We start from the raw sequence: 25,927 nt of genomic DNA, 5'->3' as shown, positions 1-25,927 counted from the left end.
CACGACGTGCCGCCGTCCTAGGGAACGCTTCGCCGGGGAAGCTGCGTTTCCCCAAAGGCGCAATTCCCCCGGGAGCTAAGGAAATATCTTCCCAGAGCACAAGCAGGGAAACGTTGGCGCAGGTCGCAAGGAAAATAAACAGCGGAGCTGGCAGGAGCGGCAGCGGCTCCCTCTCGACCACGCACCGAAGGGCGAAGCGCTTGAGCCCGATTCAAGCGAAGGGGACTTGAGCGTTTGCTTAATTCTGAAGAGGGGCTTTGCGGAGATGGGCTCCGTCCACGGCCCCTTTCCTCCAGCCGCTGGAGAACGCCWTAGCGGGTCGCTTTAAAAGCCCGGCGGAAGCGCTGTGATCGTCCCCGTAGCAGGGAAGCGGCGTCGCCCCGGGATTTCTGCACGTTGTTCAGAGCCAAACTGGGACATTTTGTTCAAAAAAAAAAAAAAAAAATTTTTTTTTTGGAATTCTTTTGCGTTAAAGACCTCGGCTCCAAGATTTTGTGGTGAAAGCGGAGTCCTGGGTGGGACGCTCCGGTGGTCGCTCCCCCGCGGCAGGACGCCGCTCCTCCTGGCTGCGCGGGGCCCTGGGCGCCCTGCGAGGTCCCTCGCGCGCCTCCGGGCTCTGACCCCGTTCAGCCGCTGGAATCATTTCCTGTTCTGCGCCGTTTTCGGAGGGCGCCGCAAGGCGAGCTGGAAACGCTCGCAGGGAGGGCGAGCTGCCTGCGCCGGGGCCATGGGAAAGCGCCGGGCTGCCCAGTCCGCGGAGGGAGGATCGGCGCGCAGGGTGGGTCGCGGAGCGGCGTCGCCCCGCGGCTCGTCCCAAATCCCTGCCGCAGCCCCCTCCTGCTGCTCCTTCCCAGAGGAGTCGCTCTCCGCCGGCGTCCGCTTGCAGCTCGCAGCTGGTCCGCGGCCGGCGGCGCGGGAGGCGGCAGCGCCTTCGTAAGCGCTTTTTGAAGAATTTGCCGCTCTGACCCTGGCGCAGCCCACGCGTTTCTCCCGTGCCGGAGCTGGGACACCCCGGCTGTGCTCTGCTCTGGCATCCCGCAAGGGCACCGCTTGTATTCCTCTCGCTTCCCCCGTTCCTTCCCGGATGCCGGGGACGCGTTATCCGAGCCGGTTCTTGGCTGGAAGCGCCTGGGTGACGGCCAGGCTCGCCCCCAGCACCGATGGCGGCGTTCCCACCACTCCGTGTCCCGGGGCAGACATTCCCTGCGAGCGCGGCCCCATCCCGGCACAGCGTGCAGCTGCGGGCTGTTTCCGCAGGGAGCCGAGCGGCTCYGGGCGGGATCGCTCTGCACGCCGTCACCGTGGGTGCCCAGGGGGCTCCCGTGGCTCTTCCCGGGGCATCGGACCTGCCAGCCGCCGCGCTCTGGGGAGCTCGGAGCAAAGGAACGCTGCGCAGAGCAAATCCCGAGATCGCCTGGCGTAGCCGCCTGCCCCAGCCGGCCCTGCGGAGAGGCAGCCCGAAGCGATGGGGGGGAAAAGCGGCTTTTCTGCATTTGCGTCTTCGAGCCGGAGCGCCGGGGACGGTGGGTGCTGCCCGCTCGCCAAGGGGCCGGGGTGTCCCCGGCGGTGAGCAGGGCTGGGACGGTGCCGGGGTCTGCTCCGACCCCTCACGTCCTTCCCAGGAAGCTGGAGGCTGCCCTGCTCCCCGCGTCCCGTAGCCGCCGCGGAGCCGACTCCGGGAGCAAGCCCAGCCCTGCCCAAACCTTGCYGATCCCGGTACTTAAGCAAGCCGGGGGGGGGCTGTCCTGGGGGGTTTCCGTACGTGCCATCGAAGCGGCTGGCGCGCTCGGCTCAGGGCGCTGCCGGACTGGGGCCGGAGGGGAGTTTCCCCTTGGTCGCTGCATGGTCGGGGCCAGGTTTCCGCCTCGCCTCTGCCACGTCCCGGGCATCCCTGGGAGCCGGGAGCAGCCCCGGCTGGCAGCGCAGGCGCCCGCGGGAGACGGCTCGCCGCGGTGTTTCCTGCCGGGATTATTTGGATTTATCTCGCTCTGTCCGGCTGCTGCTGGGGCCACGGTGGCCCCGCGGTCTCTGTGCACGGCGGCGTTGCCGCCTGGGGCTGGGTGCTGCAGCGTGACCGAAGGCTTCYGTGCCCCGCGCGGGACAAGGGGGCGAGCGCGATGCCCTGGGCCGTGACGCCCTTCTGGCTGCTAAATCGCTGCAGAACGAGGAATCGCGGCTTGGGAGAGGGACCCATGCTGCCGAGCGTTACTGCCCGCTTGCATTAAYGCAGCGCCCGCGGCTGCTCTCCGCGTGCCCCGAGGGACGCATTCCCGGCAGCGGGAGGTCCGGGAGGCGGCTGCACCAGGTCCGCACCGCTTCCCGCCCTGTCCTCCATGGGAAAACCCCCTCTCCAAGGGGGTAAAAGAGCCGGGCTGAGACCCCAAAGGGAACCAGCCCCCGGCTGAACGGGGTGGGCAGGGAAACCTTTGCGGCGCGTGTTTAGTCTCGCTCGGTTCTTGCAGCGCCGGGCTCACATTTGACCGGAGCCCCTTGGCCGGGGCCCAGGCGTCCCAGGTGGTGTCCGCACGGCTCGGGGTCAGCGACCGGGCGCACGCGGCCCTTCCTGCAAAGCCGGCAGCTTCCGAGCCCCGTGGAGCGGGTGGTGYGGGGCGGCCGCAGCACGCAAACGTGGCCGGGCGGCTCGTCCTGGCGCGGGGCGGTCGCGCCGCGCTCGTTATTGCAGCTGCGCCRCGCTCGTTATTGCGCCGTGCCTTTTGGCCGGGACGGGGCGTCAGGGAGGTTTCCACCCGGGCTTTTCATCGCGAAAGAAAGGCGGCAAGAGACTCCGCCGCAAACGTGACTTGAGGAAAAAGAGAGAAAAGCCGAAGCCTGGGAGGGGGAAGGAAGCAACGCGTCTCGCAACCAAAATTTAAAACTCAGCCAYGGGGAATGTTTATCTTAAACCACAGGCAAAAAAGCGAAAGCGTTTCTGTTTGCAAAGCGGCTGCTGCGGGAGATGCGCGAGCGTGGCGCTGGACCAGGCTGCGGCGCTGGCGGCGCCAGTGCGGCCCTGCTCCTCGCTGCTCCCCGGGGCRCCCGCGGGAAACAACCGGGAGGGGAAATCGCCGCGGTTGTTYGGGCTTTGCTGGTGAGGCAGCTCAGCCGGAGCTGCGGCAAAGCACGCGGCCGGAGCCCCGCGCGGCGGGATGGAGCCGGCATCCGCCCGGCCGGGCAGCCGGTGCGCCCGCGGCCAAAGCCACCGCGGACGGGGGCTCGGGTCTGCTCGGCATTCGCGGCAGCKCCTCGGCCGCTTGCGGAGCGACCTGCTGAAAGGGGCTCCGGGCAGGATCCGGCTCTGGGAAGATGCCGGAGCCCTGCTAGAGGATGGCGACTGCCGGGGCGAGCCGCAGCCCCGCGGGAAAGGGCCGGTGCTGGCGGCCGTTCCAGGCCCAGCGCGCCAGGAGAAGAGGCGCGGAGCTGGGCTGGATGGGCAGCAACGACGCGCGCGAGACGGCGGGGCTAATTACTGCAGGAATTACTCGATTGCTGCTGGTGAGGCCTCCGGATTTTGACAACTCGCTCCGGGAAAGACGGAGACAACTCCGAGAGCAGCAGCAAGCGGGTCGCAGTGCAGCCGTGAGGAGCAATGGGAAGCGTTAGGTTTATTCAGTCCTCTGCCGTCTAGCGGCTGCGTGGCGGCAGGGAGAATCTCCAAGGCTGAGGAATGGGCATCGGGGTGGGTGTCCGGAGCTTAATGCCACGGGGGGGTTTCGGACGGCAGCGTGCAGGGAGGTGTGTCGGAGCCGGTGTCCTGCGTGGGGAGAGGATCCTCCGCGAGGAGAGGCCGGGCACGATCCCGCGGCCTCCGCAGGGACCCRGCGCCCGCTGGGGGCAAGGAAAGCGGCTCCGCGAAACGTGGGAACAGGGATCACCGTGCCCGGGGCCCCTCGAGAGCCTCGCCGCCGGGAGGCACCGAGACAAGGAAGATAATTGTAGCTGCGTGCGATGCTGATGTCAGTGGGATCAAGGGCACGGCACTGCCTTAAATAAATAACTAAGGTTAATACATTGTCTCCGTAAGCCTGTGTTCTTTGCGCGGGCTCTCGGCTTCGTTTCCTCTCTGCCGAGGGCGGTCTTGGCGGGGCTCCGCAAACTCGGCTCCAGACGCTGGGAGCGCGAGTCTCGGCTTATGGGCGTGCTTTATCTGGGCTGCTTTTGATGAAGGAAACGCATTTTCTTTTTTTTTTCTTTTTTTTTTTTTTGATTTCTCTGGAATGGGTTTTGGACAATTGCTTTTCTAAAATAGACTCAATGAGAGGAAATTCATTTGTTAACCTGCCCCGTTTAGCTGGAACAGGAGGACGGTGCRCAGATATGTAGTTTCCTTGTTAACTTTATTTCTGATTGCATGTGCTTTAAAACACAACAAAACCTGCAAATTAAAAAAAAAGTCTCTTTCCCCCCTCTTTTTTAATCAGGATTTAAACGGACAAAAAGAGCTGTGTCCCCGTCTCTGCCACCTCAAGAAAGGCCCCAATGGCTACGGCTTCAACCTGCACAGCGAGAAATCCAGGCCGGGGCAATTCATCCGCTCGGTTGATCCGGATTCGCCAGCCTCTAAAGCAGGACTGCGGCCCCAGGACAGGCTCGTGGAGGTAACGGCTTGGGTGGGGGGGTCTGCAGGTCGCTTCCCGGTGGCCTGGGAAGCCTTTGGGGGGTTTTCTTGGCCCGTTCTGCACCGGGATCCTTAAAGCCTTGCAGCACGGCRGGACGAGCTCCCTTTTGCAAGGGGGGAGATGGAGAGCAGAAGTGACACGACTCTCCCGGGCGTCTAGGAGGTCTCGGAGCTTCTCTGTCAGCTCCGCTGCGTGTTCCTGCTCAGTGCRGTAGCAAACCTGCCTCCGCTAGAAAAAGCGAAGGTGTGTGCGTGCGGYGCGGAGGTGGGGACGCTGGGTGGGAGAGGACGTTCAGTGCCCGGCTCCCGTGGAGATGCCTAACGCGGATGGCTGGCTAGGGTTAAGCGCCTGCTCTTCGTGGATCTGGCCTCGGGTGCTGGTGGAGCCGTGAGGCTGCTGGAGGTGCTCTGGGAAGCGGCTTCGCAGTCCTGCAGCAGCACTTGCCTTATCGCGGAGGGCAGAGGTCCGCCTGCTCGGCGCTCCCCGCTGAATTGAACGCAGCTGATCAAAAGCAGGCGCTTGTACGCGCTGAAATCTAAATAACGACGTTGGCTCCGGCGAGGCACGCAGGAGGACTGGAGCGGGCTGAGCGCCCCGCCGAGAGCCTGGGCTGCGCGCTGCCCCTGCGCCCGTCTGGCCGATGGGCTTGGGCGGCTCGGGGGTGCCAGACCCGTGCACCCCTGTTCAGGGTGGCATCGCGGTGGGCGCCCGTCTCGCCTCCAGCACCGCTGCAGCCCGGAGCCGGAGGGGAGCAAGCCTCACGCGCGGTGGCGTTTGCTTGACGTCACTTGCTCCGCCGATGCTGAGCTGCCTGTAGCTGTTTTTACCCGCCTTAGCGGAAGGGGCAGAGGGACAGACAGCGCCGGTGCCAGCAGCAGGACTACGGAAGGGAGCCTGCTTCTCTTCGATGCGGCACCCCGGGCAGCCGCCCCYGCTGCGGCTTTCAGCAGCTCCTCGGCGCAGCCCGGCTCGGCTGACGTGCTGCAGGCAGGGCAGGCGTCCGGGAGCGGAGGGGAAAAGGCCTTGCAGAGAGATGGCTAATACACGAAGCTGTGGACTGTGAAAGACCTGGGGGGGGGGGGAAAAATTGCTCTTGGAAACGATTTCCTGTTCGCTCAGTGCTGAACAACAGAATTTTTGATGCGGCTGAGAATCGCCCTACCTTTTGCTTGTTTGTCTCCTGCCGTTTTCACTGAGCAATAAGTTTCCCCGTTCGGAGCTGCGCGTGCTCCGGGCAGGGTGTGAGCAACGCGCTAACAAAGCGGCAGATACGTCTGTGCCCCTGCAACAGCGTAAATTACTGCTTTAGCTTTTGTATCGTGGTGACGCCCGGTCGGTCCCAGGGAGGGGCGATGCCCTGTCGCGGGCTGGGGGCTGCGTGTTGGCCCTCCTCGGAGCAGGGTGAATTCAAAACCCTCCTGCAGGTACCAAACCATGGCCATCACCCACCAGGTCGGGAGGGAAAAGAGTTTTGGAGTCTCGGAAGGAAACTCCCAGCCCGCGGAGCCAAGCGGTCACTGAATTAGGGAAGAAGGGAGTTAAGACCAAAGCACTCGCTTGCTTTCCAAGCCCATGAATAATCATTCAGGAGTCGGTGGGAGCCGCCTGCTTCTTTCTTCTGGCATCTGCTCGGTGTCTGTGTCGTTCCCGGGAGGCCCGGGTCCGCGCTCGCTCCTGCCGCCTGCATGTTTAATGCCGGGAGCAGCCCGGGTGCTGGGGGCAGGGAGCTGGGGCGCCCGCGGCAGCGGTTCACCGCGGCGGCATGTCACGCTGAGGTATTTTGTTATTTATTTATCGGTCCTTGGCAGGGCGCTGGGCGCACACAAAGAGGGAAGAGGTGAGCTGGYGAGCGGAGAAACCCGATCCCCTCCGCGCTGCCTCTTCGGGGCGCTCGTAAATATTTGATGCTCGGCGGCTCCGCTGCGCTGGGGAGCCGGGGGGGAGCCCGGACGAGACCCGGCTGTTTCCCTTGCCTTGCCTTGCCGGCACAGGCTGCAGCTTGCAGCTTGCCCTGGCCCTCGAGGCCCTGCAGGGGCTGCTTCYGCCGCAGGTTTGGGGGGGAAAGGGGGGCTCCGGCACCCAAAACGCAGAGGGGAATCCAGCKTGGGGCTGGCTCAGCTCTAGCTCCGCAGAGCTGCCCTGTCCCTTTTCCTGGAGTTTCTCTAAACCCCAAACAGCCTCAGCACGACCCAGGAGGCTTTTCAGGCCCAGAAACAGCTGGGGCTTTGCAGGAAGAGGCTTCACAGCTGTGCTGGGACCAGTTTAATCTAATATCCTGCTTCTTGCAGTGATCTGGGACTGGCTGTGAAGTCCCTGGGCGCGTGCTGCTGAGGATAAAGCCGCACTTGCAGACGGCTTAGCTTCCCGGGGAGGCGCCGGGGTTGCCCTSGCCGCCGGGCTCTGGCGGCGTGCCCGGCCCCGACTCGGGGTGCGCTGCCCGTCCCGGCCCCCGGCGGCCCTGCGCTCGAGCGTCCCGCGCGCACTGGGCGCGAGCAAGGCGTCCGTCTGCGGGAGGAGAGGGAAGGCGAAACGTGTTGGTGCTCGTAATCCCTGGACAGCTCGAGCCCTGCGGAAAAGCAGATGTGTCCGTCGAAAGTATGCATGGCTATAAAATTACCCGTGGCTTAAAAAAAAAACAAACAAAAACTGCCGTCCAGTTATCATAACTGAGGCCTTTCTGTGCTGAACGGATTTCTGAAGTCTTTGATTTATTCCAGAAAGTCGTAGTAACAGAATAGCTGTTTTTCAGAGGACTCGATTATTTAATTACGCCGTGTACTGGTGGTCTCCACGCACTCAGCAGTACCTGGTGTTCTCCCGTCAAAGCCGCGTTAGCACATCCGCTCTGCAGCCTAGCAGGCAGATGCCTTAAGTGCAAAATGCAAGACCAGCCACAAACAGTGGTTTGAGCTCTATCCGTGAATGAAAAGGGATTGAGCACTAAAAATGGTTTATTGAGTTGAACAAAAGCAGGCCCCGTAGCGATAAGCAGCGAGTGACTCGGCAGTATCAAGACCTTTTCATGCAGGACAATGGGTGTATTCATTCCCCACCAAGAACAATGCCTAGAAATCACAATTGTTCCCTTTTTGTGTTTGGAACAATCAAGAGAATAATATCACGTTTGTTGGCAGGTTGCAAACAGCATGCAATAAAGGAAAAAATTAATCAGTGCATCGCGTATTCTGACAGCAGTGCTCCGTGCTGCTCGGCTCTATGGGTCAGGGGAAATTCTTGTTTTTCTTTTGCTGAGGGACAAATTGCCACACGTTAATGTGAGGTTAAATCTGCCCTGGGGCAGGTATCGCGGAGCAGCTAAGGTGCAGCTAGTTGTCACCCTGTCGCTTGTGTGCGTGTTCATGCCCTGCGGTGAATCCGAGATGCCTGGGGGCAAATCTGAGATGATTGCTGGATTTTAAATCATTAAAGAGGGGAAACAGAGCGTTTCCATAGGAACTGGGTAGATAAGGTAATAGTAGAGAATGCCGGCAAGTTGTGATTTTCCAACGGCGAGTTGTGATTTTCCGACAAGTGTGTTCAGGATATGRGGCGAAGGCAGAGGTTTGCAGTCCCACGCCAGAACGATGCTCCCGCAAAGGTCCTTGGAGGGAAGGGCAGCTTGGTGGGAAGCCACGACCAGCCCGCGGGGGGGAAAAAAGGGAAAAGCCCGTAGCCTTCTTATGACCCCAAAGGAAATTCAGCAGCGTGACTCCCCGAGGTCTGTTCCTGGGGGGGAGGACGTGAGTTCGGGCAGGCTGGTGAGGGAAGGGCCRCGGGCGGCTCGGGGGGACGTCGGGCGGACGCTTTGCGAAGACGTCCTCGCCCCGCGCCGCCGGGTTTCGCCCCCGGGGTGGGCTGGCACGAGGGCACCCGCCTCTGATGCCGTCGCTTTGCAGGTGAACGGGATAAACGTGGAAGGCCTGAGGCACTCGGAGGTCGTGTCTCACATCAAGTCCAGAGAGAACGAGGCCAGGCTCCTGGTGGTGGACCCTGAAACGGACGATTACTTCAAGAAGCTGGGGGTGACCCCCACGGAGGAGCACGCCAAAGGTGAGACCGGGCTTCCCTGGGCGGCCGGGTGCCGTTCCCACGACTCCCTGTGACACTGGGTGGGATTTCAGAAGTGGCTGAGAGTCATGTTTCCCTTCTGCCTCATCCCTCAGTAGTTTCCTGAGCACCACCCAGCTATTTATAAATAGGGAGAATGGTTCCTAATCCAGCCAAAAAAAATAAATTGTTATTTTTACACGGTGAATAATTAACTTGTGGAACTGGCTGCCAGAAAATGGTTGAGACAAAAAAGCGTGGTGGGATTCGGCAAGAGCCGGATCCTGGGGCGAGCCGCGAGCTCGCGCTGCAAGCCGTGGGGCAGATGCTCAGATGAGACCAGTCCACCTGGTTCGAGCTGAGCTACCTCCGGCGAGGGAGAAGCGTCACCGATGGCAGTTTCCAGAGGCCTCTCCGTTTTCTGCCGCAACGTCCGGCACCCTCAGAGACAGGGTGTCCCGTGGCCTCACCCAGGAAGGTCCCAGGGGCCAGGAAGCAGAGCAGCCCGCTCGTGGGAGAAGGCAGAGCGCCGTGAATCCTGCGCTCCTCCTCGCTCCGGCAGAGGAAGCCCGAGGGCGTGCGGAAAAACGCCAGAGCAAGCACCACGTACGCGCAAAGGGAAGGGTTTCACGCGACACCGATCACACGGAGAGCTGTTGCAGCGAATGTTTTCCTTGCCGGTGAAACCTGGCAGAGAAAGCTGCCCGTCCACTCTGCAACCTGTTGTGCTGCAGCCTCCCATCCCGGGAGCGAGCGCCGCGTTCCCCCCGACGCATACTTCCCTCCCGGCTGCCTCAATGGGGAGCTCTGTTTCTCCATACAGCTGTTCCTTATCTGATCTGAATTCTGGCTCGGACAATCGCTCGGCTTCGTCAGATGCTCAATGGAGAGATTTGTCCAAAAAAAATGGGTCAAACAGTTCTGAGAACTGCATGGGGCAAAAGCGGTGTCAGATGCTCCGAATCGGTTYGAGGAGGAGCTGGTGCGAGAGTTGTCTGTTGGCACAAGCAATAATGGAGCCGTTGTTCTCCGCTCGTGGAGACGTAGCCGGGGTTACTGACACACAAGTGATGTTCGGTTACATATTCAAGCGCTGCGCCTTGGTTTTGCAACTCCCCGCTGCACTGATAGTGTGCCACCTTGCCTTTTTCTTCAGGGATCGCTAAGAGTTGGGTCTGCCTGGCTGATGATTGCAGACACGCCAGGCTCAAGAATCCCAACATCATAACGGAGACTTTTGCACCAACACACATTCAAAATTATTTTATTTTATTTTTTAATGTAAAGGTCCCCTTACTTGCAGTAGGAATCCCTACAGCTCACACCGATGCAGCCCTCCAAATCCGTCTTTAAGAAAGCCCAGAAATGTCTTAGATGATGTATTGAGACAATGGCTTTGGGGCTGTAAAATTAGCATCCCTGAGTTTCTGTAGTTGCAAGCTGTGCTTGGCACCAGGCGCTGCTCTTGCTTCACTGGATTTCGTGTTGCACAATGCAGTGCACGCACATCATCGTCTTCTGCTCGTTTGCCGTAATATGGTGGCAGTCTGAGGTCCCCGCTGAGACAGGTCTCTTACTGTTCTGCGTGCCGGAGGGATGCACAAAATGAAGTCTTTTGCCCCAAGAAGTATTCATTCTCGACAGATAATTCAGTTATTAATCCTGTCACGTGATTAGCACATCTGTTACAACCAGTGTCTCATCTGTCCCAGGCTGCCTTTAGCAATGACTTGGTAGTGGCGACTGGCAGCTCATYGGCATAACATTTGTCATTATATGGAATATTATTAGTGCAAATCATTGGAAGTGAGCAAAAACAAAAAGCTGCAAAGATGCGGTTACATGAAGAGCGGGTTATTTCCCACCCGCTGTTGTGAAACCAGCAAGATGCTGATTTCAGCAAAGAATGTTGGACTGGTTTGCAGATTTCTGATTAAATAGCTTGTTCTTCTTCTGAAGAAAATTTACTTAATATTCAAAAAAAATATGGAAGTGTGTTGTATTTAGCGCTTATAGAAGGAAGTTATTTGGTCCCCAAGTGGTTCGTGGAAGGAATTTTTTTCTGATGAAAACAGTGAAATCGAGTGAAGCCAGGGGAACTTTAAAAAAACGTGGTTTCCCGGAGGGCGCGAGGAAGCGGACGGGCTTGCGCGGGGTCCCGGCAGCAGCCCGGGCGGTAACCTGGCTGCAGCCCCGGGAGACGGGACGCGCCGGCTTTGCGGAGCGCGCGGAGGCGGCCGCCGGAGCCTCGGCGCCGGGAAAGGCGGGCTCGCGTCTGCGAGGTGGGCGATGCCGCGCGAGGCCCGCGAGCCCTTCCGCGTGCGCTTACCAGGCGTTTTCTCTGCGCGGTCCGTAGGTGCGGTACCTCAGCCCATCACGAACGGATCTGCGCAGACTCAGGTGAGTCATCGGCCCGCTCGGGCACGCGCCGACGGCTGGGGCGACAGGGCGGCGTCCCCGTTTATCCCCGTTTAGGAGAACGCGTGGGGCGATCGGGGAGGACTAAGGGGAGAGGCCAGGCTCCTGGGATCCCAGCTTTTCCCGAGTCTCGCCTGCGATGGGGAGAAACGCGAGCCTGCAGGGATGACTTGCCAGCCTGCGGAGTGGAGAGGGAACCTCAGGGTGTCCCAGGGGCTCGTTTAGCTCAGCTTTACTGCTGCTGGCTGATTTTAATTGCTTCCTCCCRCAGCTTTAATTTAGGGGGTTAAACGAGGCTGGTTCCAGCCCCATTTAATGATTTTCCCCAGGGACAGAGAACATAAGTAGCTGCTAAGCGCCGGCAGGGTCCTGCCGGGGGCAGGCGGATGGGGAAAGTGGTGGCCCTTCTCCCCCCGGGTCTGCGGGAGAGCTGCAGAGCTCGGGTCGGCTCTGCGGCGTGTGCGTTTGCAAATCACACACACGCACACACAGCATCACTCCAATTCAGAGTCCTCCCTTTCAGGCTGTTTATGTAGCTGGCCTTGTCTCTGGAAAAACTAGGCGTTATTCTCTACCTGGCAGGGCTGGCTGTGATTTTCCTCGTGAGGCTGTAGCATTTCTCTGCAGAGCTGGGTTTTTGTTTTTTTTTTTTCCTTCAGTCTTTGTGCAAACTGTATTAACATTTTAATATCCAATAGCTGAATGGAGGATCCACGTCTTCATCTCACAGTGACCTTCAAAGTCCTGGGAAAGAATCAGAGGTAAAAAAAAAAAAACCAAATGTATCCTCTCCTCTTTTTACATATTTATGTATGTACATACCTTTGTGATATTGTGTAAAAATGGCTTTAAATGCATTTTTGAATTTGAGCCTGCAGACTTAGGTATGGCTGTACTCATCAAATAATCAAAATACAGAATTTTCTTTCGTGTCTGGAACTGTAAATCTTCATGAAATGTACCTATGAGCTACTAGCGGCTGCTGGTTCCAGCTCAGAGGTGGTTGCGTTTCTGGGACGCATAAACAATTCCTTTAGGTAGTTTATTAAGGACTCGGGATCCTTGAGGCTGAAGCGTGCTGCAGCAGTACAAGCTGCTATCACAAAGATGTAAACACCAGGGGAAGGGGCGATTATCTGTAAACTCCATCTATAAACCGCCCCCCTCAAACCCGCATGTGAAATGCTTAACAACCTTCAAATGTGAATTAAATACCATTACGCTCTCTGTTACTGCTCTTTGGCTTTCAGATGCGCGGAAGCTAAAATGCACAGAGTTTGATTAAACCGGGTTTAAAAAGACGGCTGAGAGGTTGGAATTACTTGGCCTGTTTCTGTCTCGTGTGAGCRAAGCCCTGGCTCTGCGAGCGAGCGTCCGAGCTGCGCGGTTTTTCCGCCCGTTGTCRGGGGACAGAGAACTCGCTGGCTGCAAGTGGCCTCTGCCAGCAGCAGCAGATGTGCTGTATTAATAGACAAGTTTAGCAAGGGTTCGAATGCATGCTTCTTGGCCAAGTTAGACCCTGCCTCTAAGAGGACTTAGGTGCGCTCATACCTTCAGGCACCGTGACCTTAGTGGGGATGGCGACGGTACTGCCTGAAACTGGAACAGAGGGAAAACATCAAGGGATAACTGCAGCAGTTAATTGGTGCCTTGCTGGAAGGCGACTCTTGCTCTAATAGCCTGAAACAAGGGGTAAGATGAAAGGGTGCCTTCAAATAGTTTTAGATCTGAAGTATAATTACACTGACGGAGCCTGCAGGAAAAGAGTCGAAGGTTGTGAAAAGCAGAGCTGCGAGGTTCTGGCCTCGGATGCTATTAGGAACAAGGCAGCTTGGAGCATAATAAATATATCACAGTATTCAAAGTAGCTGTTCAAGATAGGAGGAGCTTGGATTCGGTGACCCGGAGGGTTGCTTCCAGATCTGTGCTTTTCTGTTAGAAAGCCTGACTTCAACATTACAACAAACGCAGAACGAGCTTTGGGCTAGAGAACAGGCTGATCTCTCTAAGCAAGATGAAGGAGAAACCCAAAGTAAACCCAAGGCATAAATGTGATTAGATGGGTACTCTGTGTTATTAATTTAGCAGTTTTTTCTTAAAATAATGAGTAGCGGATTTTTTAGGGATATCTGGAAGGGGAAGCGTGACGTCCAGCAAGCGCTTACGCAGCCACCTCTGAAAAYCCAGAAACTCTAAAACCTCTTGGTCTTGGAGACTGCAGGCACCAGCTCTATCTGGGAACGGGGGCCCGATGTCTCCAGTCTAGCATCTCTGTTTCCGTCTGGACATTAAATAACACATGTCGTGATTCTCAGTGATGGTGTTCAGTGAGACCTGGTGCTGGCTGCGCTGGGGAATCGGGCCGTCTATATCGCAGCGCCCCAACGCACCAGTTGCTTCCTTTGAGGCATGTCTGGGCCACTTGGGAGCTTGTCCCACCTCCTCGCTAGAGACTAGCGTCCCTGGAGGAGGGTGGTGGAGGGGGTTGTCTGCTTCTCCGCCACCGCAGCTCGTAGCTTGGTACGCTTGTTTAAACCACCACCAGTTTCAGTTTGTGTTAACAAACCAGAGCAAAGTCAGAGCTGGGGCCGTTACCTTTCAGACAGCTCTGCTGCAAGCCTTGCCCATAGTTAACGGGATGGTTCGTTAAAGCACTTTCTTTCTAGAGTTTCATATGCACTTTAGGGGAACGGTGCTAGGAGACAGGCTTTAAAATGTTTCCTTAAAACTTTAGGTCTTGGTTTGTCAGCTGTTTACACGAGTGTAGCGAGTGCAAAACGCTGCCGTTCGCTTCTCCTGTGCAAGCACAGGCGCAGCCCGGGGAGACGCTCCCCGGATCCGGCATTCCCGCTGGGCGCTCGGGCCTTCGCCACACCGAAAACAGCACTTGTTTAAGTGCTGATCGCTGACAAAGCCTCAATACAGGTGCGATCGCTGAAGCAGAAGCTTTAAACTACGCTGGCTGTAGAACGTGCCACCGAACCGCTTCTGCTGAAACAAGTCCCAGCAGCAAAGGTGCTTCTCTGCYGGGCAGGCTCCGCTGCGGGATGCGAGGGCCTGGGAGAGCCAGCGAGGAACCCCTGTTCAGCAGGGACAAAATGGAGTAAAAGCTTGTCAGAAATCCTCCAGAAGACAAATACCGATGTAGCAGAAAGTGTTTAAACCTGCATGTTAATTGTACCCTGTGGCCTTGATGGCCATCTTTCACCTGCTATAGAAACAAGAGGGTCAGGATTGGTTTACAGGCAGCTGGGATTTTTGGCACATTGCGGCAGTGACTTCAGAAAGGAAAGTGAATTCTCTTATCATAAAAGCCCTTTTATTAGGCAGATGGAAAGATGCTGTTTTCAATACAATTCCCGAAGCAAACGTTGCCTGCACTGGTACCTTGTGGCTGGGCACGGCTGATGGGAAAGGCGGGATGGCGTTGCTGTCTGCCCTGCACCGGCGCATCGCCACTTCCTCGCTCGGGTCAACCGCTGGCGCTCCGGGAGCGAAYGGGCGGACCGGTCAGGCAGAGGCGGGGAAGGACCTGCTTAACACCTACGCGGCTCGCTCCGGAAGGCCCATCCAGCTTGCTTCCTCCTGTCGATACTTTCTGCCAACGCCAGGCACTTATTTGTGCTTTTCCAGAAGAAAAGCAGAGCAGTTTGTTTTCCCTTTGGCAACAGCTTCCGTAGTTCTGCTTTTCCACTTCCAGTCATGGCAGCCGCACGTTCTCCAGGAGGGCAAAAACCCACAAAAAGTGATGTAGCAATCAACTCTGTGGCCACACAGATACTGCTGCTGCCAGTTAAGCCACAGACACGACACGGGGGAGGGACTTTGACTTTCTGCCCCCAAAAATGAGCTCGCTTGTCATGCACGCTCCGGGAAGGGCTTGCTTCTGGCTTCTCAGCAGGGTTATGCCAGCTAAAACACTAAAGGACAACGCGACCTCCCCGGCAGCCGCAGGGTGGACGCTCTGTCCAGGGGTCAGGTTTCGGTGCGCACGTGTGTCTGTCGGTCCATGCTTCTCCCTGCGTGGGGCACGCTGCCCCGGGCAGCCTCTTCCACCGGCTCGCGTCCTGCGCAAYGGGGAAACCGTTCGTATCTGACGTCTTCTCTCCCCCTCCCCACCCAGGACGGAGAGTCGGAAAAGAAAGACCCGTTTGAGGAGAGCGGGCTGACCCTGAGCCCAACGGCTGCAGAGGCCAAGGAGAAGGTGCGCGCCAAGCGGGTGAAGAAGAGGGCTCCGCAGATGGACTGGAACAAGAAACGAGAGATTTTCAGCAACTTCTGAGCCTTGCTAGCGGCTCCTTTCTTCCCTGTCTCCTTTCCCTGCACTTGGCTCTCCCTGGCCCGGACGTTTCTGAGGTGCCTAGGCCCTGTCTTCAGTGTCCATGTGAGATGCTTTGTGCTCTGCTCTTCACTGGTTGCTTTTATGAGGCGTATTTTAAAGTCCTTTTTTTATTATTATTATTATTGTTGTTATTATTATTATCGTTACTCACCAGCGATTCTCGTAAGACGAATGTGACCAAAGCTCCTTTTCTTGCTTGCTCTGGCTGCCTGCAGTTCCCTGTTCCTGCTGAGAAAGGACTGGAAGAGTTTAACTCTTGTTTCTTACCTGCGTAATTTAGGCTTTTATTACTTTGTGGGTTTTTTTTGTTTTGGTTTTGTGAGTGTCCCAGACTGAGCCCCGTGGGATGCTCTGTGCCCCTGTGCAAATGTCTTACGTCCTCGTGTCCCTCGCCTTGGGCAAGGGAGTCCAGAGAAGAGGTTGGGATGTTGGTGACAGCCCCCTCCCTTGCACCCAGTCTGCAGCACTAACTACTCACATCGTGGGAAAATGGACAGTGGCTGTAAATTGCTCTTGTTGGCTTTGCTATTGAAATGAAAAAGATTTTTCTGTTTGTTTTAAATGAAGCCCCATATGTTTCTAGTTAGTGCAGGAACCTCCCTCCCCACCAGCGCCTTCTACCAAGGCAGTAAAAGCCCCTTTCTCCCCCCTTCCCCCTTCCCTCCAGACCGCTCTGCAGAGAAGAGATGGCAGGATTTAAAAACAAAACACAGACCCAGCAGCCCAAATGCCACAGGCCTCATGATTTGCATAATCAAATGCAGCAATGACTGGCACRGGGAAGGGAGGGGAACGAGGTGAAGCCGTCCCCGCTCAGGGTAGCGGCGAGTCCGTGCTCCCGGCAGCGCTTCGCTTCGGCAGCGCGAGGATCTGCCTCGGCAGCCCGGCTTCGAAGGCCTTGCGAGAGGACCAAAGCCGCGAGGTGCTACAAACTCCGCTCTTCAGACGGACTCGAAAAGAGCACAAGGGAGCATCAGCTGGCAGCCAGGAACGACCGTGTGCCGTGGGGATCCAGCTCCAGCAGCGGGCTTGGCGCTCCGCAACGCGGGGCTCGGCCCCTCCGCGCGCGGGCGCCGCGTCCGGGACGGAGCCCAGCTCCCACCTGGTTTGTTACCTCTGACCTGGTATTTAAAACCTTCCTTTCTCCCCACTTCTGCTGCTCTCCCTCCATCCGCGTTTCCCGTCTGTCTGCTGTCCGTCGCGCTGCTGCGGGATGAGCGGGGGGACGCGAGCTCGTCCTCCGAAGCGGTGCCCGCTGAGCGAGGGGGTCTCCGCAGGGCTGGCTGGGGAGCAGGCAGCAGTCTGGTGTCGTGGGCAATTGCTTTGGCTTCCTCTGCCCTCCTTTGTAAACACCCTGCTCTCAGCATTAGGTCCTTAAAATGTATCTTTAAAGCATTACTGATTAAGCCAGTTAAAGCTCTTTACTGCTTTCCTTTGGCTGAAACGAGGGAAGATGACTAAGATGGGATAAAACACTAGCAGCTTCCTGCCAGAGGTGTTTTACCAGGGAAGGGTCCAGGCCACGAAGGGCTGGAGGGTTCCCGTTCCCTCTTACCAAGCTCTGATAATTCCCCAAGCCCGGCTGTTGCGGCTGCCACGTATTTCAGACCAAATGTCAAAGCAGCACTTGGAAGGGACTGGGCACAGTGGGACAGTCAAGAACAAAACCACTTTCCCCTGCGAAATGCAAATGGTGGCAATAACACGGGAGCCGATGACCGTTTCGAATGAAACGCGCGGCTCAGGCTGCCCTGTTGCTCTCCAGAGCTGCGGTATTGCGAATGACTGGCCTTTGGTTTAGTTGGAGCACTATGGATATTGTGAAGGTTCTGTGTATATTCCGTATATATTGAGCTAAAAGGTGCCTTATAACATTTACTGCTCTCCTCAGCAGCTGACTCCGTCTCGGCGCAGCATGGGGGGGCTGAGGGGCAGCGGGGAGGGCAGCAGTGGAGTCCGGGGCACTGGGCTTCGCTGCGGGGRCAGCTGATGCGCGTGGCTGCTAGCTAGCTGCTGCCAGAACATGGAAACCCTCGGGGGGGGCTGAAGGACATGATTTCTCTGTTGTGAAAGTGCAAAACGTTGAAGGGATGAACAAGTTTAAAGGTGATTTTGGAGAGGAACTGGTGCAGGTGTTCGGCTATTGGTGATGAGACTGGGAGCAGGTTGATGGATCAGGATGTGGGGAGGTTTTCCTCCCTCTGGGACTCTGCCGTTAACGAGATGCCTCTTCCCTRCTACACTTCAAAGACAATTAGCTCCTCTCTTGTTGGCCACAGAAAACATTTGCTTCCAAAAGAAATCTGTAATCTACTGAAGAATCCCTACTTTTTCATGGTATGCGCGTTACTTTCGGTGCCTGCACAGCCAAACCTCAGACAGTGTCACAGTCTGCGACGGGCACAGCGTTCCCCATTACATTATGAAGTAATTGTCACAAGCCATGACGTATGTCAGAAAGCAAAGAAGTATTTGTAAATACCACACTTCTCATACAAGACTGGACCAGTGTAGTGGGGGGGGGGGGGGGGGGGGGGGGGGGGGGGGGGGGAAAGAACATGTGGTTTTGAATGCAGATCAAAAGAAATCAGGTGTGCAAATATGTACTGATAAGATTTTAAAATCTTAATCTCTGCTTAGTCCATGGAAACTGCTCCTGGTTAAAGCACTTATATTTCTGACATCTTGTAGCTCGGCAGTAATTATTCAGTTCCTGTACATTTAACTTGGAAAAAAGAAATCAGTAAAGTGTAAGGCTGTTAGCTGCATTGTAAAAACATAATGTACACTGTAATGTCAGTAATAAACTTGGTTTTGCCACGTACAACTTATTTGTTCATTCTTCATCTGTTTGGTAGGCAACTTCAGAGTGGAATTACATCCTTCTTTAGTGCTTTGCTTCCTCCCTTGCCTGTTTAAAGAGTAGCTGAAATTAGCCCTTTGAAGCTCTACAGTGAAGTCAGCACTGCCCTTTCTTTGAAGAACAAAAAAACACAAGTGTTGCTGGTGTCCCTTCTGTCAGCTTCTGAGGTATGTGCTAGCCTGGATCCTGGAGCTACTGTAATCCCTCCTAGCACACACAAAACCAATGTGTAAGAGTCTTGGTTTCTCTTTAGGGGATGATAGATAGTTTTTGGATGACTCMAAGATCTATACTAGGTTTTCTAAGCATAAATCAGAAATCTGAAAGCAGAGAGAGCCTCACTACAACTTCTTAGATAAAGAGAGAAAAATGTTAATGCTGCAGCTGTTTCATTGTCCCCAGTGCTACCTGCCTTCAAGCAAGCACTGCTCATCTCCAGCTCCTGCTGTGGGATTTAAATACACAGTTAAGTGCTGCCCAACTGGGGCCTTAAATTGAATAGCTTTGCCTGGATCAGTCTGTCTCGTTGAGCTCATTCAGAGCAAAAATAATTGTGTTTGGCTAAAGTGGCAATAAAGAGTAAAGCCTGGCTGGCTTGTCTGCTGCCCACTGTGCTCTGTGTTCCCCCGGGCTCCCTGTGCTACCAGGACTCAAAGGTCGCTTGTCCAGGCAGTGGCCGCCTCTGATCCTGCTTGTGAAACCTTTGGCTGTACCTTGTTAAATGCAGTGTCCCTCTCTGCCAAGGCCAGGCAGGCGACTTGGCATGTTGCGTGCTGCCTGCTCTCAGCTGGCAGGGCTGGTTGCTATGGTCTCATGCTTTGGTGAGGTCACCAGTACTCTCCTCCCCCTGCYCTGCGCTGCAGAGATGCCAGCAAACCCTACGGGTGGAAATAAAAAAAACCCCTCACTTTTATTAAATGTGTATTTACAAGCAGCAGCAGGTTCTGCAGGACAAAGGGTTTCTCACCAGCTGCTCCTGACGCCGCATAGCCTGCTGCTCTCCTGCGCCATGCACAGGCATTCAAACAGGACCTGGAGCCTGCAGCACTGATGCAGCAGGACTGATGCACTTTTAAAGACACTTTTTCCTTCCTGAGAGCTCAGCCATTGCRAGGCAAGCTTCTCCCTCCCCAGAGAGCTGAGCTGGCTGCAGCTCCTCTTTCCCTGCAGTCGCACACTCAGCGCCATGCAAAACGTCCATACTGGGGCTCAGCTCTGGGCTGCTGCTGKGCTGAAGCAGCTCTGTTGCACTAGGAAGACTGGTTGATCTGTCAGCGTCTCTTAGCAGCTGGGCAAATGTCTTGATTGAGGCACTCTCTGCAGCGAGGGTTCACGGGCAGGCAGGTCTGCTGGCCAAAGCCCACCAAGAGCCAGTTTATCTCCCTCCAGAGATCCCTGCAGGGAGAAGAGAGTGTGAGCAATCCAGTGCAGTTGTTTAGAGGTGTTAAAGAACAGTCCATGCTTTTAAATGGGTACCTTCCCCCTACGGCTTGTTCCATTTGGCTCCTCAAGCCTACTGGAGGTGGGTCCCAGCCTGCTGCTTAGTACAGCCCTCCCAACCTTATCCCTCTGAAATGGGGGTGGCAGGGGGGGACATGGGACAAAGGAAGCGCATGGGGTCATTGTCTTGTGCTAAGGCACAGGCCAGACATGGAGATGTGACAGACCAGGAGGCGCTACCTGTCGATTAGCATTCACTGCAGAAGATTAAGCATCGTTGAAGGCTAGAATCCAACCATGGTCTGATGCTGCTGTGGCTATTAGGCTCAGCAAGGTCACATGTGGAAAAACACCTGGTTTGGAGCATGGTAAGCTCATCTAGGCAAGAGAGACTAGCATCAAGGCCTCCAGGTACTTTGCTGCAATAGTGATGTTTGACACATCTGGCAGCAGGGAAGCAGCTGAGATGCTGTTGCTGCTCTCTGGGAGCATTAGTGGATTAGTCCCCCATTAAAAAAAAAAAAAAAGAGAGACCTGGATTGCAGTCACTGAAAATACCATAAGCAGGATTGTGGGCAGATACAGTTCCTGCAACTAGCACGAGGGGCTTTGTATGGAGAAAGGAGACTGGGGTGTCAGATCTCACCTGGGCAGCCAGTCCTCCAGTGCCACCCGAGTTTCCTCAGGGGATCTGGTCTCCTTCTTCACCCACTTCAGCCTGTTTGTGATCCTGTGCACGTGGGTGTCCACACCTAGCATGGGAGATCGCAGAGTTTGGGTGGGGGAAGGCATGCCTGAATGGAGACAGCACAGCCAAGGCTGCTTGTTGCAGCAAACCAGCTGCAACACCCTGCAGTGGGCTTCCTTCATGGCCCTACGGGAATGGGGCAGGCAAAATGGAAAGGAAGGGTCACTGTCAGAACAAACATGCTAGTTTCTTCCTAAGACCAGAGCCAAAAGCAGAGGGGATGGATATCTCACACCATGCAGCTAGCACCATACGGACACACTCTGACATAGCCTGCCTACAAAGGTTTGGGTGCTATGATCCAGCAGGCACAGGGCAGCGGGTCCTGGGCTCTCTCCCTCTGTGTGTTTCAGCTGATGTTATGCAAGTTGCAATCTCTGCCCCTTCCTTTACCCAGATGGAAAACACATTTCATAATACCTACTAAGACAAGAGGGTTTGTGAGGCTTAAACGAATGTTTATAAAATGCTTTGAGCTAGAAAGCTCTGAATGCAAAGTATATTATTGTTAGATCAGCAGCGATAAACCTGTCTCTATGGCTAATTGGGCAAAACCCAGGAAATTGCTGTAAACAGGAAGACTTAAGTCTTGCCTCCTAAATCAAAACTGAACACACAATTATTTGGAAAACAGTTGGCTAGTTTGGCTCCCTCTAGATTTCCCTCCCCCACAGCAGGGGGAGAATGAGAGATCTAAAATGCCGTTGAATCTAGCACAAGAACCGCATTTTGTACAGCTGACGGTCACCAGTGGGGCTGCAGGAGTCAGCTGCTGCCCGCGCTGACCTTGGGATTGCATACTCGCTTCAGCAGGAGTCATTCATCAGGTGGCACCATTACCAGCTTTCCCAGGGCTCCTCCATTAAGCGGCAAATACACTTGGAATATTAATCTGTCCCCAGAGGCCCCCAGGCTGCGTGGCCTACCGGAGCGCTGCAGCCGATCATCCAGCCCCATCTGCCGGCTGCTGCAGGCAGCACCTCAGCCACCTTCCCATCTGCACTTTCAAAACAAACACTGTGCAGAAACGAATCCGGCCTGGGTCTGTCCCAGGCCCACCTCCACCACAGACTTCCTCCCAGACTCCCGGTGCTAAAGCACCCGGTTCCACAGGGGGACAGCTAAGCGCTCGCTGTGCTCTCAGCTCAAGAAACACGGCAAAGAAACAACTGTACCTGTTGTCACAAGCCTACTAGACAGCTAAGCATCCAGCCACGGGAACTAAAGATCAGAAAGTCAGTAGTCACAGACTGCCTGGAACCAAATCCTTCCACAACTCATCAGGAACTACCGATTTCAAATGGTTGCCACTGGAAACTAAGACCTGCTTTTGCTGCCCTCTTACAGCTTGCCCAACAAAAATCCCATATGAGATTTGTTTAAGCAGAAACAACATTGGTTAAAAAAAATAAACTCAGATTAACATAAAATTATCCTCAAATCACAAAATTTTCCCCAACTCTATCTCATTTGACATGAAGGAGATGTCAAAGCATTATTCTACTAGCACATCTTTTTGGATGCTTACCAACTAGGCAATACTTGTACTGCCCACCAGCATCTGAGGGGAGGCAGCTGACTGCCCTTGGGGATATTTGCTATCAACTGTGGGGAAACCCTAGCTGGGTCCATGCTTAACTCGTAGCAACTCATCAGTTGAAAGTGGTCGAGAACTGTGTCCTTCACCCACACAAATACAAAACTTAGTCTGCAGCTGGCTAAACTGAAGCGATGCTATCAGGGTACTGGGGCAGGCAGTTTACCCAGCTTGAAATGCTTGCAGTGCTTCTCCTCTGCCCCAGGAATGGATCAGGCAGGATCTAGGAGGAGAGGAATGTGGAGAACATGGTCCAACCTACCTATCCCGGACACATTGTTCCAAGCAATGTGCATAGCCAAGTGGGCCATTTTGGGCCCAACTCCTGGCAGCTTCACCAGCTCCTCCACAGTACTTGGTATGTCGCCCCCATACTTCTGCTTCAGGATGGCTGTCGTCTGTTTTATGTACTTCACCTTGTTCTGAAAGACCAAAGGGAAAGGCAGAAAATCTAAGTTCCCCTCCAATACCAGGAAAAAAGAAAAACAGCTCAGAAAACAACCCATTCCTGAGCGTATGTTACACGTGAGGCCATGCACTTGAGTTTGCAGAGGGGAGACAGAGGTCTTTGATTTCTCCTTGAAAGCAAAATGCTGAAACATGGTTAGATCTAACCTCCTCTGCACGCTCAAGGCACTGCAGCAAGCAATCCTGCTGTGGATACAAATTGCTAAGCTTGGCATAAAACACAATGTTCCAGAGTAAAGCTCACCAAGGGGTATGAAAACGCCACCACAAACACAGGCTGAATACAGGCTGGGGACGCGTCTCTCAGGAGCGGGGCAGCTTCACACCCACCTACTGCCTTCACCACCTGCCTGCAGCACAGCTCCTGACCATGACGCAGAGGCTGCGAAGGCTGAGCCAGCACCCGCCTTGCCTTCCGCCCTGGGCCTCTGAGATGTCTCGGGCAGCTGCATGAGAGCAGAGGAAGGTGGAGGGGGTTCCTCTACACGCACGTCGGGCGCTGCTACGATCCTGCACTCACCCTCCAGAATCCTACAGGATAAATGATCTCTCCAAGCGTCACATCATCCATCTGCAAAATACTGTCGACTGTGAGGCCACGCTGCCTCAGGCGCAACATGGCTGCTGATGTCACCTCGTCTTTGGTCTGGCTGGAGAGCATCAGCGACAGCAGAACCTGGTAGCGCATAACCTGGGGGAAGGGGAGACAGTGAGACACCCAAAGGGCTCTGAGAGGATCCTGCCAGCTTTTGGGCTGGGTTCTCCAACCCAGTGGCATCCTCATTCCAGTGCACAGTAGAGAGCGACCCTGGTTCAGCCACATCCACCCAGAAGAGACTGCAAGGCAGCAACAGAAATTAATAACCTTTTACTTCCCCACCATATAAAAAGGGGAGAGAAGAAACGCCTCCAATCTAAGCAATCAGCATGTGTGAAAGGGCAGAGAGCAGCTACTGTCTAGTGGGATCTCGTATGCAAGGATTTCAGTGCTTAGCCACAGAGGGCCAGACAAATTTTTTCCTGGTGTTGGTACTCTTAGGAGATTTCACAGGAAGTGCAAACGCCCATCAACTTTTCATGCAACTTGTGCTCTAAAGTAGCTTCTGAAAATCCTGTCCCCTTTCCACTACACTTCAGTAGGAACTGAGTATCTGACCCTAATGAGCTCCTTAGCAAACCCATCCTAAAGAAGTGGGATAACAAGCAGAGATCAGGAAATGGCGCGCAGCAACCAGCAAAGTTCCTCTGATGCAATCATGCAGCGTTTGGCCCAGACCATTCATCTCTTGTTTTTCAACTGATTTTTTCCCAGATGTGATTCTGCCCTATGGTCCTACCTTTCCTCACCAGTATCAGGAGGATGGTGTAAATAACTGGGATAGGTGCAGGATAACGTGGGTTACAATCCTTCCTCCAGCTCCCTTGCGAGCAAAAATTACAAACCGGTAGGCACACCAGGAAAAAATCTAAGAGCGTGGAAGCTGTGTGAAGAGTATTGGTGCTGTACTGAGGGTTACAATATCTACTTTATCTCGGAAGGAACAGCTCTGCTCCCCCAGGGAAAAGAGTTATTTCCTAATCATGCATTGTCATTCCCCCTGGCCCCACTGCAGCACTTGGTGCTGGCCCACATGTTTGCAGAGCATCACACACTGCCTGAAGCTGCAGTCAAAGCTGACCATTTTCACCAGGGATCCAAGCGCCAGACACGACCCCAGCGACAGGGAGAGTATTACATGCAATGAAGCCATGCAGCTGTTTCTTGAAGATCCCTCCCTCCGAGCCCTGCAGGTCGGCGCGGAGTACACAGCTCACGCTGCTCTCCCGAGTCTGCCTGCTGGTTATCTCCATGGTCCCACACGAACGATGCGCATGGAGAGTGCGTCCCTACAGCCTCGGGTCCCAGCACTGCACCACGGCCCTGCTCCGCTTTGTTTTTTGTACTGATGGAAATGCTCCCCTTGGAGGGTGGTGTCATTTGGGGCCTTTGATTCCGTTCCCAGGCTCGGGGAGCACAGTGCCATCCCCAGCATGGCCCTTCCTTTCAACTAGTATCTCCTTAAAAGTGAATCACGAGAGGGGAGGAAGCCAATCTATGGTTCTGTGCTGTTCTGAAGAGTATAAAAGCAGCCTGGAAAGTTTCCCTGAGCTGCCCTCGCCTTCTCCCTGTGCTCTGTTTTTCCTCCGTATCACAGAGTCATCTTGCTACATACTTTCCTGAGATGCCTACAGAGATTTTTAAGAAAAAAAGGACATGCCTTCATGCTCTTCCAGCCTACCCCAAAGGACAGTGCTGCCACAATACATTTTCAGGGTTTTCACTCCAAGTCCAAAATCATAATATTTTTGCCTCAGCTCCTACTCTTGGTTCATCCTGACAATTCTTCTGACAGCAGTTTAAGCAGAGGACAAGGGCTTTTCACAGCTGTGCTTGCTAGTCAGCCTCTAACGCCAAGCATGGGCTGAACGTGAGTGAAGAACAACTCAGCAAACACCCACTGCCATTCTGTAAGGACCCCTTGAAGCCAACGAGCCGGGTATAGGAGAGGGAGCTGCTGACTCTCCTGCCCCAGCAGGATAAACTGTTTCTCTTATACACACACTTGTGCAGCAGCCTCTCATGGGACTGATCCCAGCCTAGAGTCCTGATATGTCCTGCCTTTTTTTTCTGTGCTGGAGATATCCAGACCGGGACATAACCATGGGCAACATCTCTTCCACCTTCTAGGAGTGCAGAACGGGCTGTGCTGATGAGCATGAAGGAGACGAGAAGGCTGTAAAAGCAGGGCTGTATTTTCACGTGCCTATCCACTGAGCAGAGCAACAGGGCGTTGTTACCTGCGGAGGCGCGCTGCTGTCATAACACTTCTCCACTCCCATCCGATCCACGGGAGCATCTCTGCTGCTCCTCATTTCCCGGATACGCTCCAGCTGCTGCCGCCAGTTCCTCGGCTCCCACTTCGGCCTCTTAGGCTCAGGCGCCCCCTCCTCAGCACCATCCCCCTGCGCAGATTCATAGGCGATAGCGACGCTCTTCCCCCTCGCGCTGCGCTTCGGGACACGGGCCGCACCGGCGGCCCGGCTCGCTGCAAGAGACGGGAGAGGCTTTTTGGGGGAGACCGAGGCCTTGGCTCCCCATCAGCGCGCCCGGCCTCGGCCCAGGGGAGCGTGACGCGGGGCGGATTCTCCTTTCCCGCAATCCCAACGCATCCCTTGGTGCCTCCCTGCTCCAGCGGCCCGGGGCCACCCGGCGGCTGACGGGGCGGGAGCGGCCCCTAGGCAAGGGCCCCCCCCCCCACGGCGCGTCGGGCCCCCGCAGGCCGCGGTGACGGGGGATCCCTCGGGGCTGGATACGTGCCCATCACGCCCGCCCCGGGGAGGGCAGGCC

The 25,927-nt window shown here is 55.6% G+C and overlaps 2 protein-coding genes across 4 annotated transcripts in view; one reads left to right on the top strand and one right to left on the bottom strand.

The window, feature by feature from the left end:
* Positions 1-15,713, top strand: part of SLC9A3R2 (SLC9A3 regulator 2) — a 29,242-nt gene extending 13,529 nt beyond the window's left edge. Inside the window, exons 3-7 of one of the 2 annotated variants that reach the window (XM_026085650.1) lie at positions 4,419-4,595; positions 8,513-8,666; positions 11,020-11,063; positions 11,780-11,842; positions 15,205-15,713. In XM_026085650.1, the coding sequence (XP_025941435.1) occupies positions 4,419-4,595; positions 8,513-8,666; positions 11,020-11,063; positions 11,780-11,842; positions 15,205-15,363 (597 nt within the window). In that variant the 3' untranslated portion in view covers positions 15,364-15,713. The remainder of the gene's footprint in view (positions 1-4,418; positions 4,596-8,512; positions 8,667-11,019; positions 11,064-11,779; positions 11,843-15,204) is intronic. The other variant, XM_026085658.1, reaches the window with a different exon arrangement.
* Positions 15,714-18,027: 2,314 nt separating this feature from the next.
* On the bottom strand, positions 18,028-25,652 carry NTHL1 (nth like DNA glycosylase 1). 2 transcript variants are annotated; one of them, XR_003256638.1, is made up of 6 exons: positions 25,378-25,553; positions 23,060-23,230; positions 22,334-22,493; positions 20,373-20,478; positions 19,254-19,681; positions 18,028-19,164 (listed from the first exon to the last, which is right to left on the bottom strand). XR_003256638.1 is itself a non-coding variant. In XM_026085676.1 (5 exons), the coding sequence occupies exons 1-5, from the start codon at positions 25,450-25,452 to the stop codon at positions 19,558-19,560; spliced, it is 636 nt and encodes a 211-aa protein (XP_025941461.1). In that variant the 5' UTR covers positions 25,453-25,652; the 3' UTR covers positions 19,178-19,557. The 2 variants fall into 2 exon arrangements, 1 of the variants encoding a protein (XP_025941461.1); XM_026085676.1 differs by lacking the exon at positions 18,028-19,164 and having other exon boundaries at positions 19,178-19,681; positions 25,378-25,652.
* Positions 25,653-25,927: the final 275 nt, after the last annotated feature.

Source organism: Apteryx rowi, unplaced genomic scaffold, assembly GCF_003343035.1.
Source record: "Apteryx rowi isolate R43461 unplaced genomic scaffold, aptRow1 scaffold_119, whole genome shotgun sequence".
NCBI classification, from domain to species: domain Eukaryota; kingdom Metazoa; phylum Chordata; class Aves; order Apterygiformes; family Apterygidae; genus Apteryx; species Apteryx rowi.
The sequence above is the reverse complement of the archived record's forward strand: the minus strand, read 5'-3'. Positions and strand labels throughout refer to the sequence as shown.